A 17,057-nucleotide genomic window follows, 5' to 3' on the forward strand; every position below is an offset into this window, starting at 1 on the left:
TAAGAACTGTCATGATTGGGAATTATTCATATTTACCAATGATATAATTAACTCTTTCACTGCTAAGCATAGATTACGTTTGTCGACACCCGTACGCGGCGGTATATTTTCAAGCGCTAAATATCACGGATGAGATTTTTAAATCGTCTGGTTATAAGAGACAAAGGCATTTATCCGTATAATTTATCGTTAAGTTATCTTCCCAAATACTTGAACTTCAATAATCAAATAAGTTTTTATGTGTACACAAAGAAATTACATCTATAATCATTCAAATAAAAGCGTTCCAACCGATTTGTGAACAGAGCACTAGCATTATACTATAGGTACTCACTCATGTTTATAAATGTGTTGATGGGACACAGCGCGGAGACACTTAAGCACAGTGATAATTAGTGTTTACATTCTAAGATGATACATATTGAACGCATTTGCTTATAATATAACTCAACAAACAAAAATATTGTTAGTTCAAAATTCATTTAATGTCCTAATATTGATTTATTTATTTTTTTAACATCACATCGGTTCAAATTTCAAGATGCGCGAGGAGCGAAACTCATAATTATGTTGTTTTTATTGTTAAAATAAAAATAATTATACTTATGATTTTAGGATTCTACATATAAAATAATAAAAGTGAATTTATCGTCGGTTAATATCGGAGTTTTCCGTGGCATATATAGAAACAACAATATTTCGAATATCGTTTATAAAATGAAAAACTATTCTAGCTTACTTCAAAATCTGTCCTTCACAAATCTACTTATCATTTTCGCCGGTTTGACATATTAAGATTTTATGATTATTTTTAATTTTTAATAATGTATATTTTTAGAAAAACAAAACACAAACTATACAAAATGAGGTTTTTAATGTAATTAATATAGTAGTTTTTATTTAAAGTAGTTATTATTACAAATATAATTCTTATATGTTTTCAGTACAACAGTAACACAAGGTATTCAATAACATGATCAACGCACAGTTCTATAAAGATAATGAAATACGACACTCGAGATACGGCGCGAGGTCATTGCCGAGCGGAAATTTTAAAACTGCTGGGTCATTTTTTCGCCCGCTCTGTTTAAAATCTTTTATAATATAAACAAATATAATCCTAGGAGTTATTCAGAGATGTCACTCATCAGCAAATGTTCAGGGAATATTTCGATACAAACTTTTTGGCCATCTATCGTGTATTTATCAGCCTGTAAAGTCGAAAATGTCTAAAGACAGTTGCCGCGTACGGGGCACGATTTTTCAGACTGTCTAAAGATAGTTCCCGCTGGGATTGGTTTAAAAATATTTTGTATTTTTTCAAACAAAACTGCAATGTGTTATTTTTAATTGAATTTTTAAAAATACATGCACAAATAATTTTATCTAGGTACACGAAAACACGAAAATAAACATTTGAATTTGCATAAAATGCATATAACGATTTTTTCCCTAAATATTGGGAAATTTTATTTATATGGTATCATTTTTTTTGTATGACACCACAAATATTCAGCTGTCATTTACATGGCGGACTGTTTCACACTTTTATGATAACTGTTTAAACTATATCCTTTTCATATTATGTGTGTATAACATCAAATAATATTTATATTGCCATTTTTTTCAACTTTCTGCATCGTAATTTATTAATGTAAAGACTATTCTTCTTAAACATGCGCCAACTGCATGTCACAATTTAGTAAAACGTCAAAATTAGACACAAAATTGACAATTACACTGCACCGCACCACCTACTTTGAATTTAGTTTGAGACAATAATTTACTCATTTTTTTATTTACCTTGATTTTATTCTCCATTCACGCGGCGGCGCACAACTTGTCTTTTGACAGACCGAATAAGTTATGAAAAAAATTAGACTTAAAACCGGGGTTATGACAAACGTACAAAACGTTAATTGAGGGGAAAATTGAATGAGAATGTATGGAAAAAATGGGACCTAAATATTTTGGCGTAAAAAGCAGGAAAACGTAAAAACGAGGTTTTACTGTATTTTTTTTTTTTAAATTCAAGCTGAAAGACAAAGTTTGTAAATACATATATTATTTTATGATTCAATAATAATGAAGATTTTTTTTGTTACATTTATCGCTTTTTATTGTAAAAAATATTAGAAAAACTAGTTATTAAATAAAAATGTGTTTTTTATTGTGATAACATCATTAACTCGTATTGTGTGTATTTGTAATGGTGTTTGTTGCAAAAATATTGTGTAAAAATTGTGATCCAATATGGATCGTCTTTTTTGGGTGATCCCTGTAGGTTGGATTCAATCCGACGTATCGGCTACCGTTGCAGGAGCCATCTTCGGGGTAAACTATGTGTTGTGTGGAAAAATTATGTGTTCATGTTCTAAGAGTTTGTACTGTGTCACGATTGGCAGTAAGTACATCCAGTGAATACAATGAAAGCACCCGGGCAAAAACCCCAATCGTTTAAAGGTGCACGAATAATCAAAGAGGCAATTGAAATACATAGAATTCCAAATAACATGAACAGAGACAACGGACTTAAATTTAACTCAACATGATTCCTGGCACTTCATACAACAAATAACAAAATGACACTGAATGCGACATGGCACAAACTGCTAGTAAATAAACACATATTTTTTTTTTCACAACAAATAGTTTAACCTACACGGGATCACCCAAAAAAAACTATAAACATTGAGTTATCACTGTTAAGTGACCGTGAAAATCTACGCACCTATTGTGATCCAAATTTGAAGTATTAGTGGTTTTAAAGTAAGGTATTGAAAAAAATATTTTGATATTTGCAAACAAGCGCAAATATATTAGTGCAAAACTTTTGGCATAACATATACATGCAATAATTACTTTAAATTAAAAGTACGCTAAATTGTATGCGTTTCGATTTATAAGATTATCATTTTGAAATAGAGATTCATATTGATGAGTAATGTGTAATCTCTTATTGGATAAATAAGTGCTAAATTTATTGCCTTTATAATGTGCTGTAATAATTGTTTTTGTAATTGGATTATGTATGTACATTGTTTCAACCACCCAGCGTAAAATTACAAGAACATCGCTTTATGTAAAAATAAAGTAAAACAATGCCAGACTATTGAAAATGTGATTAAAACAATTTTACCTTGTTAATTACAAATTATATTTGATGTACTTAATCAAAAGAAGTAATTGAAACTGTCAATTTTATTTTATTAGTAGCCACATACCCGTGGGTCAATTTATTCCAAATGTGTAAAGCTAAGAAAGTTATGATGCAGAACATAGCGTAATATTATTTTTATGTAAAAAAATAATACGTATAGCGCCCCGCATTACACGTCTTTAATTGATCCGCTAAATGGTTGGTACTACGTTGGAAACGTGTCTTTTTTGTTAACTGGTCGACAAAGTAATATTTTTTTTTAAATTATGATATTGCGGCCCAGTTCGTCTCAGACCAAGACTACAATTAATTTGATAGGTGTGTTCAGAAAATAACAGGAATTTTGAAATTTTGCGGGTTTGGAGAGTCCGATTTTCAATTAAAATTATGTTGGTATACATGCCCCTGAAGTATGCTAAAATTTTCAGCTGTATTGATTGTTTACTTTGTCTGTGGCAGCCGCTAAGGTTAGACATATTTTTATGAACTCGGCGATTTTCGTTTGTTAAAAAAATGGATCCAAGAATTTGTACAAAAATTTTGTGTAAAAAATGAAATAAAGTGTGTGAAACGTTAACAAAGGCCTATGATAAGTCTGCCTTGAGTAAAACAAGAGTTTACGAGTGGTATAAGCGTTTCAAAGTTGGCCGTGAAGACGTTGAAGATGACCAACGGCCCGGACGCTCCAGCACATCAGCAACCGATGAAAATGTGGAAAAAATAATGAAATGGTTATGAACAATCGCCGAATCACAATTAGAGAAGTCGCTGATGATGTTGACATATCGATTGGCTCATGCCATGAAATTTTTTAGAATGTTTTGGGTATGAAACGCATGGCAGCAAAATTTATTCCAAAATTTTAGAATTTTGAACAAAAACAGCGACGAATGGAAGTTGCTCAGGTGTCAATAAATGAAGTCAACGACGATGCAAAATTACTGAAACGTGTTATAACAGGTGACGAAACATGGGTTTACGGATATGAAGTCGAAACTAAGGCTGAATCGTCTCACTCTAACCTTAGCGGCTGCCATAGACAAAGTTAACAATTAATACAGCAAAAAATTTTAGCACACTTCAGGGGCATGTATACCAACATTTAAAAAAAAATTGATAATCGAACTCTCCAAAGCCGCAAAATTTAAAAATTCTTATTATTTTCTGAACACACTCGCACATTTTTCTATACCAAAAATGTTTATCCTATTGAATTATTTTTAAATATCATCAAAATGCTTTACAAAATCTATTTTCAACTTATATCCCTTCGTTTAATAGCATTCAGCTCTGGGTGGAAAGTAACACGAATACCCATGGACAATTCACATAGAAATTTTTCTACAGTTTTTGTGGCAACGATTTTCATTTTATTCACAAATTAAATGCTATTGTGTGTTGACAATATTTCACAGAAATGCCAACGGCTAATGTAGTAATAATAATTTTGTGAAAAATTAAACATGCAAATACAAAAAAATCTTCCCGTGTCAAATTTTGTCATAATTTGTGGCTTGCATGTTTTTCATCATCGTTCCCTTAGCCGCACCTAATGGTGCACAGGGCTCCGAATGAGGAAGTCCAATGATTTTTTTCATTATTTTTATTTGCTAACAGACTATCAAACTAAGCCAAATTTAAAAAAAATATATATTTATGTATCGTATTATCAGCACTGTGGTTTTTTAAGGTTTTCAAATTACTCCATCTGTAACATTACATTAAGTTCTCGTCGGTGAGTTATGCTGATTGTTTGGCTTCCGGACACTGGAAATCTATCACAACACTATCATTGGTTGATCCTGGGAAACTTGTGATAAAGTTCAATTACAATAATATTTTTGAGAAACTTTACCGTACAATTATAATATGCTCTAATTTTTACCACATGCAAGAAAACATTTTTTGCATCCAATTTCTCATAACACTGAACTTCCTCATCAATACAATAGCAGCCCATCTCAATAATTTGTTACAATAAACACGAAGGCAAGATGGCCAATCTTGAGCTTCAGGTACCAATCCAGCCACTATAGACAGGATTTCTAAGCTTTTGAAAATTGAAAGATACATATATAATTATAATATTAAGTGTGGTTCCTATATTTGAGGTTTGTGGAAGTGATAGGTTAATATTTAAGCAATTTTCGTATATTAAATGTAAAATAAAATCATTGTTATTAGTGGTACAAATGTTTATTCTATTTAAACACCCCAACTATAGTTGTGCACTCCTCCCATCATGATACAAAACTGATATTATAAGTACTGAAATATTATAATAGAAATAAATGACGAGTGATGTCTAAATCCACAAATTTGGAATAACCAGTGAACGGTTTCATCGCTTTCACGACATCTTCGAGACTGGTCTAGGTATCACTCTGAATATCACTCATCTTTTATTTCTATAATAAATGGACAAACAATGGACTTCCACTGAGAATTTTCACTGTCGAACTTGAATGTGACAGAAATATTACTTTTGTATTACCCCTCGATGTGGAGTATTCTCCCGAATTTAAAGTTGTGTCTTTTATTGGAATAACCATTTGTAACACTAATAGTAATGTTTTTGATTTACAATAAATTGTCATAAAGTGTACATTACTTTAAAAATAATTTATGAATTATTGCAACATTGCATGTTTTAAAGATTTTGTCATGATCGTAAAACAACGATGGATATGCGAAAAACGTGACACTGATTTTTTTATATTTGATCTTGAAAAGTTTTGTAAAGGCTTTGTATTCCAGGTTTGAAAAAAATAATGTATAAAACTAACCCAAGTATCAAAGGATATATTTTTGTACCTATCAAGTTATGACATATGGTGCAATAAACCGCCCTCTAATGAGTATAATTATAGTTGAAAATATCACATGTGTCATTGTTCTACGATCATAATGATGTTATTTTTGCACATGTAAAGAAAAGTAATCATATCTGTGTTCATACCACAAAATTGTTAGTTTGGAAATGGATAGCAAATTTGACCTTCGTGATATGAAAGAATAGCGTACATATACAAACAAACCATCCTGTTTCTCCCTAGATGGAGGCAGAGAGGATATAACGGCATATTACTTTGTCTTCGCATACAGACCTCGCTTCCTCTACATTCATACATCATATTATACATACATGCACGCACGCCGAATATTCTGACTTTTGACATGTCTATCTTCAAATATTTGTTGAATTTGGTCATGCCATGTCTTACTTGGTCTTCTTCGTTTACTGTATTCGCATCGTAAATCTTTTAGTCACTCTTTCGCCGTCCATTCGGTCTGTATGTATTAATCAACGCAGAATTCCTTTCTTGATTTGATTGATTGATTGTCAATAATGCTCATCTCAGCCTTGCGTAATGCACGGATCTTGACATTAGTGCACCTAACATACATTCGCCTGAAAGATTGCATTTCTTTCACAGCATTCAGCCTACTTTCATCCTTGTTTTTCAATTCCATACATTGCTTCTTTACATAAGGGTAGGCACCGGGACTCCATTGTGAATGGCTAATTTTGCCTTCCGCGATAAATGTTTATCTACTAAGGTTCATTTTAGTGCACCATTCACCCCGTTCCCAGTATTTTCCAGTATGTATATATTTCTCAGTATTTCCATCCCTAAGCATATTTCCTAGAAGTGAAAATTCCCTTACCTGTTTCACCCCATTCACAGTGATCTCACATTTAGTCATACTTTCATTTTAATAAAATAAATAAAGCAACTTTGTTTTTTACCACTTATTTCTAATTTTTTCTACCGGCCGGTTTCAAAGCTACAAGGTATACTTATATAGTAAACTATATTCTACTATTATAGATTATACTTTCATTTCTTTAAGAAACCACAACATTTGATTTACCAACATATCACCAAATCGCTACTCTTGCATACATCGTAGACCTTTAGTACCAAGAATTATTGCCGGTCCTCTTTGTCGCTAGCAAGAAGCGGGGCATCGTCAGCATACAATAGACAATTTACATATATTATGATTATGTCAGTCTGCGTCTGGGCGGGTGAAGAACTGAGTTATGTGTGTGAAATAGAACCAGAATCCTGGACGAGTGCTTTTGACTCAGTGCCTTGCTCTCAGGTAATAATCCTAAAAAGCCGTATGGAGTAGAGAAAGTCCGCCTCGCAGTGTAGTGATTGGCACTTTCGCCTACCACGCTTGAGGTCCTGGGTTTAATGTCTAGCCTGCCAATGTGAATGGTGATCCCTGGTGAATGTGAAATATTTGTTTTAAAGGTGGTTCTACACTGCAATATTTCATTGTTGCTGGTTGCTGGACTGGCACCTGAAGTGTAAGACTGATCACCTTACCTTCCATGTAACAAAAATTATCCAGATACGCTATTTGGATTGCCGATACAGTGACCTATGCACCCCTGGAGGCGGATAGGGAAATGACGATTATTTATTTTTTGCACCACAACAGGCCAGGAGGCCCAATTACAGTGGTGAAATGCAGCTCAGAACACCCAGGCTTGGAAAAGATCACATGACTTTTTTGTATTCTTACCGGGAATCGAACCCAAAACCTTCCGTTCGTGGATCAAGTGTCTCAACCATTGCACCACAGAGACCGCCATGATAAATTATTATGTGCGGTGGGAGTGACTTGTCATTAAGGCATGTGTACTTTTACCAGGGTTCATTACCATTTTCCTATCCACGCCGAATGAGGAAGTTCAGTGGTTTTTAAAAATATATTTTTATTTGATTATCAAACTAAAACAAATTTTAAAAAGTATATATATTTTAATGTATCGTATTATTAGCGCTATGATTTTTTTAATTGCAATTTTGAAACTGCTCCACCTGTGATATCACAAGTTCTCCACGGTGAGTTTTGCTGATTGGTGAATGAGGAACTTCAGCCCTACAGGAAATCGGATACAAAAATTGTTTTCTTGCGCGCGGTAAAATTTAGAGCATGAAATTGTGCTGCAAAATTTCTTGAAATGTACGAAAAAAATATTAAAAAATATTTTAATAAAAACATACTACGTTGAATGATGTCACTGGTTCATATGAACTATCTAATGATATGAGAGCTTTGAAAGATATCCGGTTTGGTCACCGCAAACTAACCAATTGGAAGAACTGTCAGAACTGACATCACACGCAGAGTTATTTCATAAATACAAAACCTTAAAAAATCATGGCGCTGATAATACGATATATAAAAATGTCTTAGTTTAATATTCTATTAACAAATAAAAAGAGAAAAAAAAGACAATAAACTTCCTCATTGGCTTCCCGTAAACTGGAAGTCTATCACAACACTCATCGTTGATCCACAAGAACTCGTGAAGTCATTCAAAGTAGTTCATTTTTATTAAAACCATTTTTATAAAGTTTTTCATACATTTTTGAGAAACTTGGCATAACAATTAAATGCTCTAATTTTTGCCATGTGTAAGAAAACATTTTTGTGTCCAATTTCCCATAGCACAGAACTTCCTCACTGTGCATTGGGTGCTGCACTGGCCTCCAATCGCAGTGTATCACCGATCATTAGTAATAATAGGTGAAGGCAATCTTATCAGGTATGGTAGACAAACGCTCTAACTGGTAAGACTTATCTCCATCTGATTTTCTTTTTCAGAGTTTTTACCGGAGAGTAGCCATTCATTTCAAAACATTAGTCTAGGATTGTAGATTGGTTTCACACACATAACTGTATTCTTTAAAACTGGGATTAGTGTATTTAAAAAACAATCCATCACAGTTTACGAGGTTTATAATAATCATTTCTTAATATAGAGGTTATGTAATAAGAAAACTCTCGTACATTACTTATTAAATACAATACGCATGTAATGCTTTTCAAAAACCCAATACCGATTTAATAATATAGTAGTCATAATATTTCGCTGTTCATAAGAGTGTGGTTTATAAAAATCCATTTAGAAAAAAAAATCAAAAATATAGGTGTCATTCGGATAGTACAATTATTACTAAATTAAGTTTATTTTCTATAGATAATTTTTTTATGTCTCAATGTTATCTCTATCTTTCTAATTATAAGTTTTGCACATATTTTTAGTAATGGTGTATAATAATTTGTATTATTTTAGTTGATATTTTTACGTTACCACTGAGAGTTGATCCAAATTACTATAAATTGTATAACTGTTGTTTTATTTCGTAAGTATCACTTCATAACTTCGGTTGTTTTATAATGTAAAGTATAAATACATTTGTATCAATAAAAAAAAACTAAATTAGGTACGTTCAATCGGTTGAAAATTAATAATCAAGTACTTAATATATAAAAAAATCTCTAACAAAATAACAGATACTTTAAGAATTTTATTTTTAATCATAACTGATTTTTTGTTAGATTTATTTACAGTTATTATTATTGTACTTGTTTTAAATCATTTGTTTTTGTTATTTTGATGTTAAATGTTCAAATTTGTGTTGCAATAATAGTCATAAGTATGTTTTATTTTTCTCAATGGTCGGAGTTCATATTGATGCTTTTTGTTTCTGCAAAATTGCCAATGTTTAGTCAAATTTGTAAATTCATGACAGGGTTCTAAGGGATTATTACGATAATTAATGCTGATATGTATAAATTGTATTTATAATTTAGTAGGTGTCTTTGTTTTTACAAGACATTCCCACATTTCTCCGTTTTTAACTTCACTAAAGTCCTCTTAGCGACATAAAGTCAAGTTTGTTGCATGTTGTGAACTGGAATGGGGATGCGCCCGTTATTAATATGCAGTGACAGCTGCTTTAGAGAGATACAATTCATCCTTTGGTTTGGTCCAAACTTAGTGATATGCTGGGTACTGAAATGGCTGCAAAATTGATATTCCTCTTTGAATATTATAACCAACCAACACCCTCAAGCCGGACATACTAATTGAAGAGGTGTTGTTCACAGATGCTAATGAAGATTTCTGTTTGATCCTTTTTTTGTTTAATAAATAATTTGTTTAAGAATTTTCTTTGTTTAATAAATAATTCATAAATTATTTAACTGCCCAATTAAACTGTATCTATTTCCCTTTAGTAAATTCATACAAAATAAATATCACTTTTTGATATATATCGGATATTTTGATGATTATATAAATATGATATTTACGAACCCTGATTATGTAATATTTTCATAGGCACACAAATAAACTAGCTCATATTTCACAATTGTTTGATATTATTATTGTTCAATGTTTATAAAAATTAATTAAATATGATGAAACAAGTCTATTTTTACAACGGCATATTAACATATTAATGTCAATTTATAATAAATAAAACATTGGATTTTTGGCTTTCAGTTTTGATCAGATGTATATGTATATGTTTTTTTTCATATGACTGACCAATTATTAATGTGGCTTTTAAAATATAAATCCTTATCTACATAAATTATAAGTCAAGCATTACTGCGCACAAGTGATTGAAATTCTGAGAAATTTGTTTCAATTTATATTTAATATATATGTGCTTGATAACCATCTGTGTAGAAAGCCAACTAGGCACTGAATGTGTCACCAAATTTGTTTCAAAATATGTATGTATTATTTTTTTGTGTGTAATTAATGTGCACGTATATGCATCAAAATATATCATTAGCATGGTTTAAATAATACTTATTTATACTATTTACTGTGTTTTATTTATAATTTCAAAATGTGTATTGGGGCTGTCTATAAAATACGCTAAAAGAGGAAGGGGATGTAATTGCTGAGCATGGTGAGAGGGGGTCCAAACAAAATACAGTATAACCCCAACTATCTGGATTAATGAGCGCCAGATGTTATCACAAAAAATCTTGAACATGTACAGCGAATGTAATTGCTTTGATGAAGGAACGCGCCGGCTTCGGGTGTTTTCTTAAATTTTAAATTATTATTTTAAATTATTTAAATTTTAAATTATTATTTTAAATTATTTTTATTTACTGAAAACAATCCCGATATTTGGCAATCCAGATGACTGGAGTTCGAATAAACAGAGTTCTATTGCATTATGTTATGCGAACTTTAAAATACCTACTTAAACAGTATTTTGAGTATATTGAGATGTTTGCTGATTAAAAAAGTATTTTTGATATCAATTATACTATAATTAATCAGGGAGGAATCTGGAGTTTGTCTACAAAGATTTAGACACACCCAAAACATTGTTAATAATACTTTTTTAGTCTGCAAACGAGAATAGGGAGCTCACACAGAGCTTATGATCCATCATCAGCTGGGTTAAATGATCACTTGACACACTGTAACATTCTACCTCTATAGGTACTACCTATGTAGTAGACTTTCATATTCACGTATGGCATTTTCTCGATTATATATATGCTATAGATATAGAGAATGCAGGCATTGATAAAACTATCGACATTATTGTTAGAAAAGTGTAACATTTACCCTTAGGATGAGGGATTTACTTACCCTTAGGAACAGGGAAAACTTACCTTAAGGATTAGACTTGGGGATTTTCATAAATAATTATATGCCTAGTAAAATTATATAATAGAAGTTTTTTGGTAGAATTTCACTCAAGAAGATAACAATGTGTATTGAGATAATATACGAATCAAACATTCTTGAAAGTCCTTATTGCTAAAAGGACCCAAAATAATAGTAAATAAAATGGTAATCAAAAAGACTGAATATAAGAAGCTTTTTTTTTTTAAAAGGTGTTTATTGTAATAATGTAGATTTATAAATTATTATACAGTAATTAACATAAATCTATATAATATTTGTTGATATACAAAAACTATATTATTTAAATAATTATTTTTTTTACTAGTCAGTTCCTAGTACCAACTACCAACACCGATCTAGTAGGTATTGCTAGTACCTAGTACCTACACTCATACGTAGCACGCACGCGCCCTACTTGTTTTATAGTCTATGGTATGTAGTTTAATCCAGGTATAATCTGTCGGTCTATGGTATCACTGTCACTGTCAAAGTCAAAACGGATGAATCCAATGTAAGCTGAACAAAGAAAGTAAATAAATAAAATTATTATGAATGAAAAAGCGGGCCTTAAGCCTAGTCACAAAATTCTTCAAGGCTTATTAATTTTCTATTTTATTTAACCATTGAAAAAAATGACCGCAAGAACGAAATGGTTAGTGGCCCGAAAGAAAATATTTATATCCTGTTTGGTTACTGCATTTGTTTACTTCATTTTGACATTTATATTAATACATTTTAATATTCTGTCATCTCGGGAACCTGTTGCCGTTACTACTGATTCATCTCTCGTTCTGCATTCTAATGATGTTAACAGTATTTCGAAAAAGAACTCCAAAACTACTACTACAACTCCTACACCTTTAATATTTTTTACTAATGTGAATCATATGATGACGCCTAAAACCATAGCAATAGAAAAGTTTGATCCCATGAAAGTGCACACTGACATCATGAAAAGAAGAATTAGCCGACTAACTGGAAACCTGCCAAACCAAAAAAATCAACATTTACCTGCCTTAGAAAATTTGGTAAATGACACTGTTCATATGTTTTATGCATATCATTTCAATACAGGAATTAAAAAAGATAAAACGAGCTGGAAAATGCGTCGATTCGGAAATAACAATGCCACATATAAAGTAATAAAACAAAATTTGGAAAATGCAAGAAGATCAGGGGCTGGTGTCATATTTGTGCCTTGCTCACGCTTTTCTAATTCTCTTATTTCCCAAACCTCCAGCGTTCACAGTACCCTAAAGTTGTTGTTCCATTTGGGGCCTAAATACGGTATAAAAATTGGCATAGCGATAAAAAACTACCCAAAGAGAAATGTGATGTCAGTTCGTCGAGATATAAGAATATTCAACAGTATGTATGGAAAAGAAAAAGCTCTGTATAAAATAAAAAAAGAAAAACATTTTCAACTAGCTGCGTATGTATTGGCATCGTTTTTAATTCCATCAAGCGAGTGGTCCGAAGTTTTATCACCGAAAGGGAAGTTTACGATCAGAAATTCTAAAATTGACGCAAATATATTTGGCGAGTTCCAGGACGTCGAGCACAAATTGCATATCAGGCAGTCTAATTTTGATGGGTTTTTCACCAGCTCTCTGGGGAATGGGGAGGTGTTTACGAGCACTTGGAAGAATTGGCAAGCTCTATCTTCATGGGCCCGTAGCAAGAAGCTGCTTTGGTCCGCCGGAGTGGTAGATGTATCTGCAGGATTACCGGCTGTGGGAGTTGCCCTAAGAACCGCCTTGCGATGCAATCCTCGACCCGACTTCGTATCCCTCACCAATGTGCCACTTATCGATGAGTATTTCATCATCACACAAACTTGGTTGAGAAAATGGTCTAACAGCTCAATCGGTGATGTGTAAGTGAATGATGTTATTATTTATTATGATGAATTCTTAGCATTATATGTTAAGTTATTCTAGTCAAATGAAACGTGATAATGAGAAATTTCCTCGTGTTGTGAAATAATTCTAATAAAGCACCTACATGTAAATACATTTTAATTTGAAATCTAAGTACTTTTAAATTGTACTCTACAGTCTCATCAATCCAAAATGTGATATTTAGGAGAGACATTTTAAATGTTGTCACAAAAAATGGTTAATGTGCTCTGGTCAAAATAATTCCATAGAATGAAAATAACACTTTTGATGTTAGATTTTTACATACATTTTGATGGCAATAATTTTCTTGAATTTTGAATGTTGCAAAAATTATGTATGTACCTATTTGTCATTCAATTCTCTATATATTTCTCCTTATAAATATAAGATACGTAATCACTTTTTGTGCAACTAAGGAATTAAGAGGAATAAGAATTTTTGTAAAAAAAAAAAATACATTGTTAAAATTTGAGTATTTCGTCCGAGGGTAGAATTATTTATACTAAATGAAGTTTATAAATTTATTATAATTTTTTAATCAAACATTTTGTGATACAATTTGCTGGTTGCTAAATTATGTTTGCAAATGAATACAACACCGGTTTCGTTCCGTGAAAGAGATTCATTAAATATAATCTTATGTTTTTTGGACCGGGTTGTGGTCCCGTCGTCCCGTGGTAGTATTGGTCCAAAGGTCTGAGGTTCAAATCCCACTCTGCCGCAACTCCATTTGAATTTTTCCATTACAAGTTATTTACGACTTTTAGGAAATGATCTGAAAATTTAAATATTGGAGTAAATAATAAGAACTCGAGTATTTCTGTGTTACACAGTGTGTAAAGTGGCCACTTAAACCAGCCAATGACAGGTCATAAGCCCTGTAAATGCCTAGACTTCCATATTCCCTTCTCAAAAAACTTTTCCCTCTGTTGAAATAAATTCAAGTATTTCTCTTTAAAAAAAAAAGTATATTTATAGATCATTCTGAAAACAAATGAATAAATAAAATTTTGTACTAAGTCCAATCAAGGGCTGTAAATAATCCTTATCCTCTAGTACGACAGTTAGATAATTAATCAACATTATTTTGAGTATGTCCAAATTTTTATAGACAAGTACTAGATTGAACTTTTTAGATATAGAAAATCTCTAGGCATTTACAGGCTTAACTTGTCTTTTGCTGGTTGAAGTAATCACTTTATACACTGTCTAAAATTTCTCCATCTGTTTATGTTTAAATATGCATATTTTTTCAATTCTTCCTAGGGAGGTTCTCCATCTTTATCTAAGCATTTGTCAGATATGTCATTTTTACCTCCACTTTTTTGAGTTTGGCATTGCCTGTTTAAGTATTTATTTTTTGTATCATAACAAACCAAGAAAGAAGTGCCCGTTACAGGGGTGAATTTATATTTAAGCATGGAACACCAGGTTTGAGGAAAATCTCACCGGGAATCAAATCCGGAACCCCCGTGGGTGAAGCAAATGTCTTAGCCATAATGAGTCCACATAATAAAAATGGCTTAATTTTTTATTCTGAATTCTCTTAATTCTAATGGAATTTTAGTGTTTACGCCAAAGTAAATGTAGAATAATTATGTAGTATGTATTTAGAAATAAACTAAAAACAATGCCTACCTTTACCTCAACAAGCAAAATTGCTAAAATATACACACTAGGTGTATTCTTTATTATAGTTGTTAATTAGAAAAAATATTTGAAGTGGTATGATAATAAGATGGGTTTGAAATAAAAATTAAAACATTGTCGAGGTTTATATTATCAACATGTATGCATTTATTATAACATGGTACATCCAATAGGTACAACTATTTAAGAAAAAGATCCTATAACATTTCACTACGCATTAAGATACATAATTGACTATTGCATGTTTTTTTTTTTTTTTTCATTAAATTGACAATTTATTTTTGTTATTTGTTTTATATCCATTTTGTTGTGTATTGATCGACAGAATTATTGTAACAATTAAGTAATTATTAATTTGTTGATGATTTAATAAATATATTTATTATAATTTACTGCATAATAATAACTGAAATTTAAACAAAATATTTATAATTATATAAATTATTTAATTACCAATTTGAAAAAATGTGAAGAAATTAAGGAGTTAATATTATTGATATTTTTTGTAGATATTTCTCAATAAAATTCCATGGTTAATAATTTTGATTCAATGCATTCTGTTTCAATATTTAATAACATTCTTGAAGATGCCTGCTTAGGCGAAAGTGCTCGATGGTCAATAAAGTAATACTAAATCTGGGAGTTTGAATGATACCAAAACTTTAAAAACGGAAAATACTTTTTTATTATTTAAGAAATTTGTGTGTTTTTAATATAAATTAATAAGGGAAAATTTCTTATTGTCGTAATTATTCTCAAGTATATTATTAAATAACTTAGATACTACTACACATTTAATTAAAATCCAAATAAAGCTGTTTTTAACTAGGTTTTGTAAATAATATAATATGTATTAATATACAGTCTGACTTTAGTTACAATGTTCACTTGGGAATAGTCACTGTCAAAATAACCATTCATATTAATTGATGAATCAAAATACACCTACTTATGGTGATTTTCACACAAAAAAACATTCATGAACTTAGCTTTATAATTTTCGTAAAAAATAAAATTATTAACAGATTTTATGAAGAAACTAGACAAATTATTTATTTGTGGTTATTTAATAAAGCTGCATTGTTTGAATACAGCTTTCGATGAAAACCCAATCAGATTTCTTATCTATTTAAATCACATTCTAAACTCTTTTTCTTTGTGAATTTTTATTTAATTAGGTAAATTAGTAGATGAGTTCACATTAAGAAGTAATGATAACAAAAAATAAATAAATATCTGACTAATGTAAATTAGCATAGTGAAATTGGTTAGTTAAACTTTTAACACTGTACACTGTACGGTATTCCTTAGAACAGGTTTCCTTGATGTTTCCTATTCTTTTAAATTAATTTTGCATTAAAAAATCATATAGTAGAGTAACAATAAAATTTGAATGATGCATATATCTTAAAAGTTAACAATCAATGGTAATAAAAAATATGAGTATTTCCTATTGCTAATTCTTGTGTAAACCACATTGAGTTATAGATCTTAGTTTTAATGGTAACAATGTGATTCAATTTTTTTCCTTTTTTTTTATGAACATTATGAACATATTCCCAGTTTTTTTGGTTTTCATAACTAAACTTAACTGAACCTTAATACATAATATGTATTTGAATATAAATGATTCAGTATTAGTAAATTTTATTTAGAGTCCTAATCTGAATGGACATGTAATGTATAGATTTAATTGATATTTCAAAACGCATAACAGTATTATTTCATAAATAACCTCTAGACTTAATAAATAATTCTGATTTATATCTAAAAATTAATTAACTGCAATAAAAAAATTGCAAATTCTAAACAATAATGACATGGATTATTATATAATCACTTCATTTTTTAGGAATGATATGACTTGATTTTG

General features: G+C 30.8%; 1 protein-coding gene across 1 annotated transcript; it reads left to right on the forward strand.

Annotated features, from left to right (window-relative positions):
* Positions 1-12,087: 12,087 nt before the first annotated feature.
* On the forward strand, positions 12,088-13,644 carry LOC148283319 (uncharacterized). The gene has a single exon (XM_088223689.1). The coding sequence runs from the start codon at positions 12,266-12,268 to the stop codon at positions 13,511-13,513; it is 1,248 nt and encodes a 415-aa protein (XP_088079815.1). The 5' UTR covers positions 12,088-12,265; the 3' UTR covers positions 13,514-13,644.
* Positions 13,645-17,057: the final 3,413 nt, after the last annotated feature.

The sequence above is a fragment of the Micrasema longulum genome, unplaced genomic scaffold (assembly GCF_059751315.1).
Source record: "Micrasema longulum isolate JH-2025_06_02 unplaced genomic scaffold, ASM5975131v1 h1tg000248l, whole genome shotgun sequence".
In the NCBI taxonomy this organism is placed as follows: Eukaryota; Metazoa; Arthropoda; class Insecta; order Trichoptera; family Brachycentridae; genus Micrasema; species Micrasema longulum.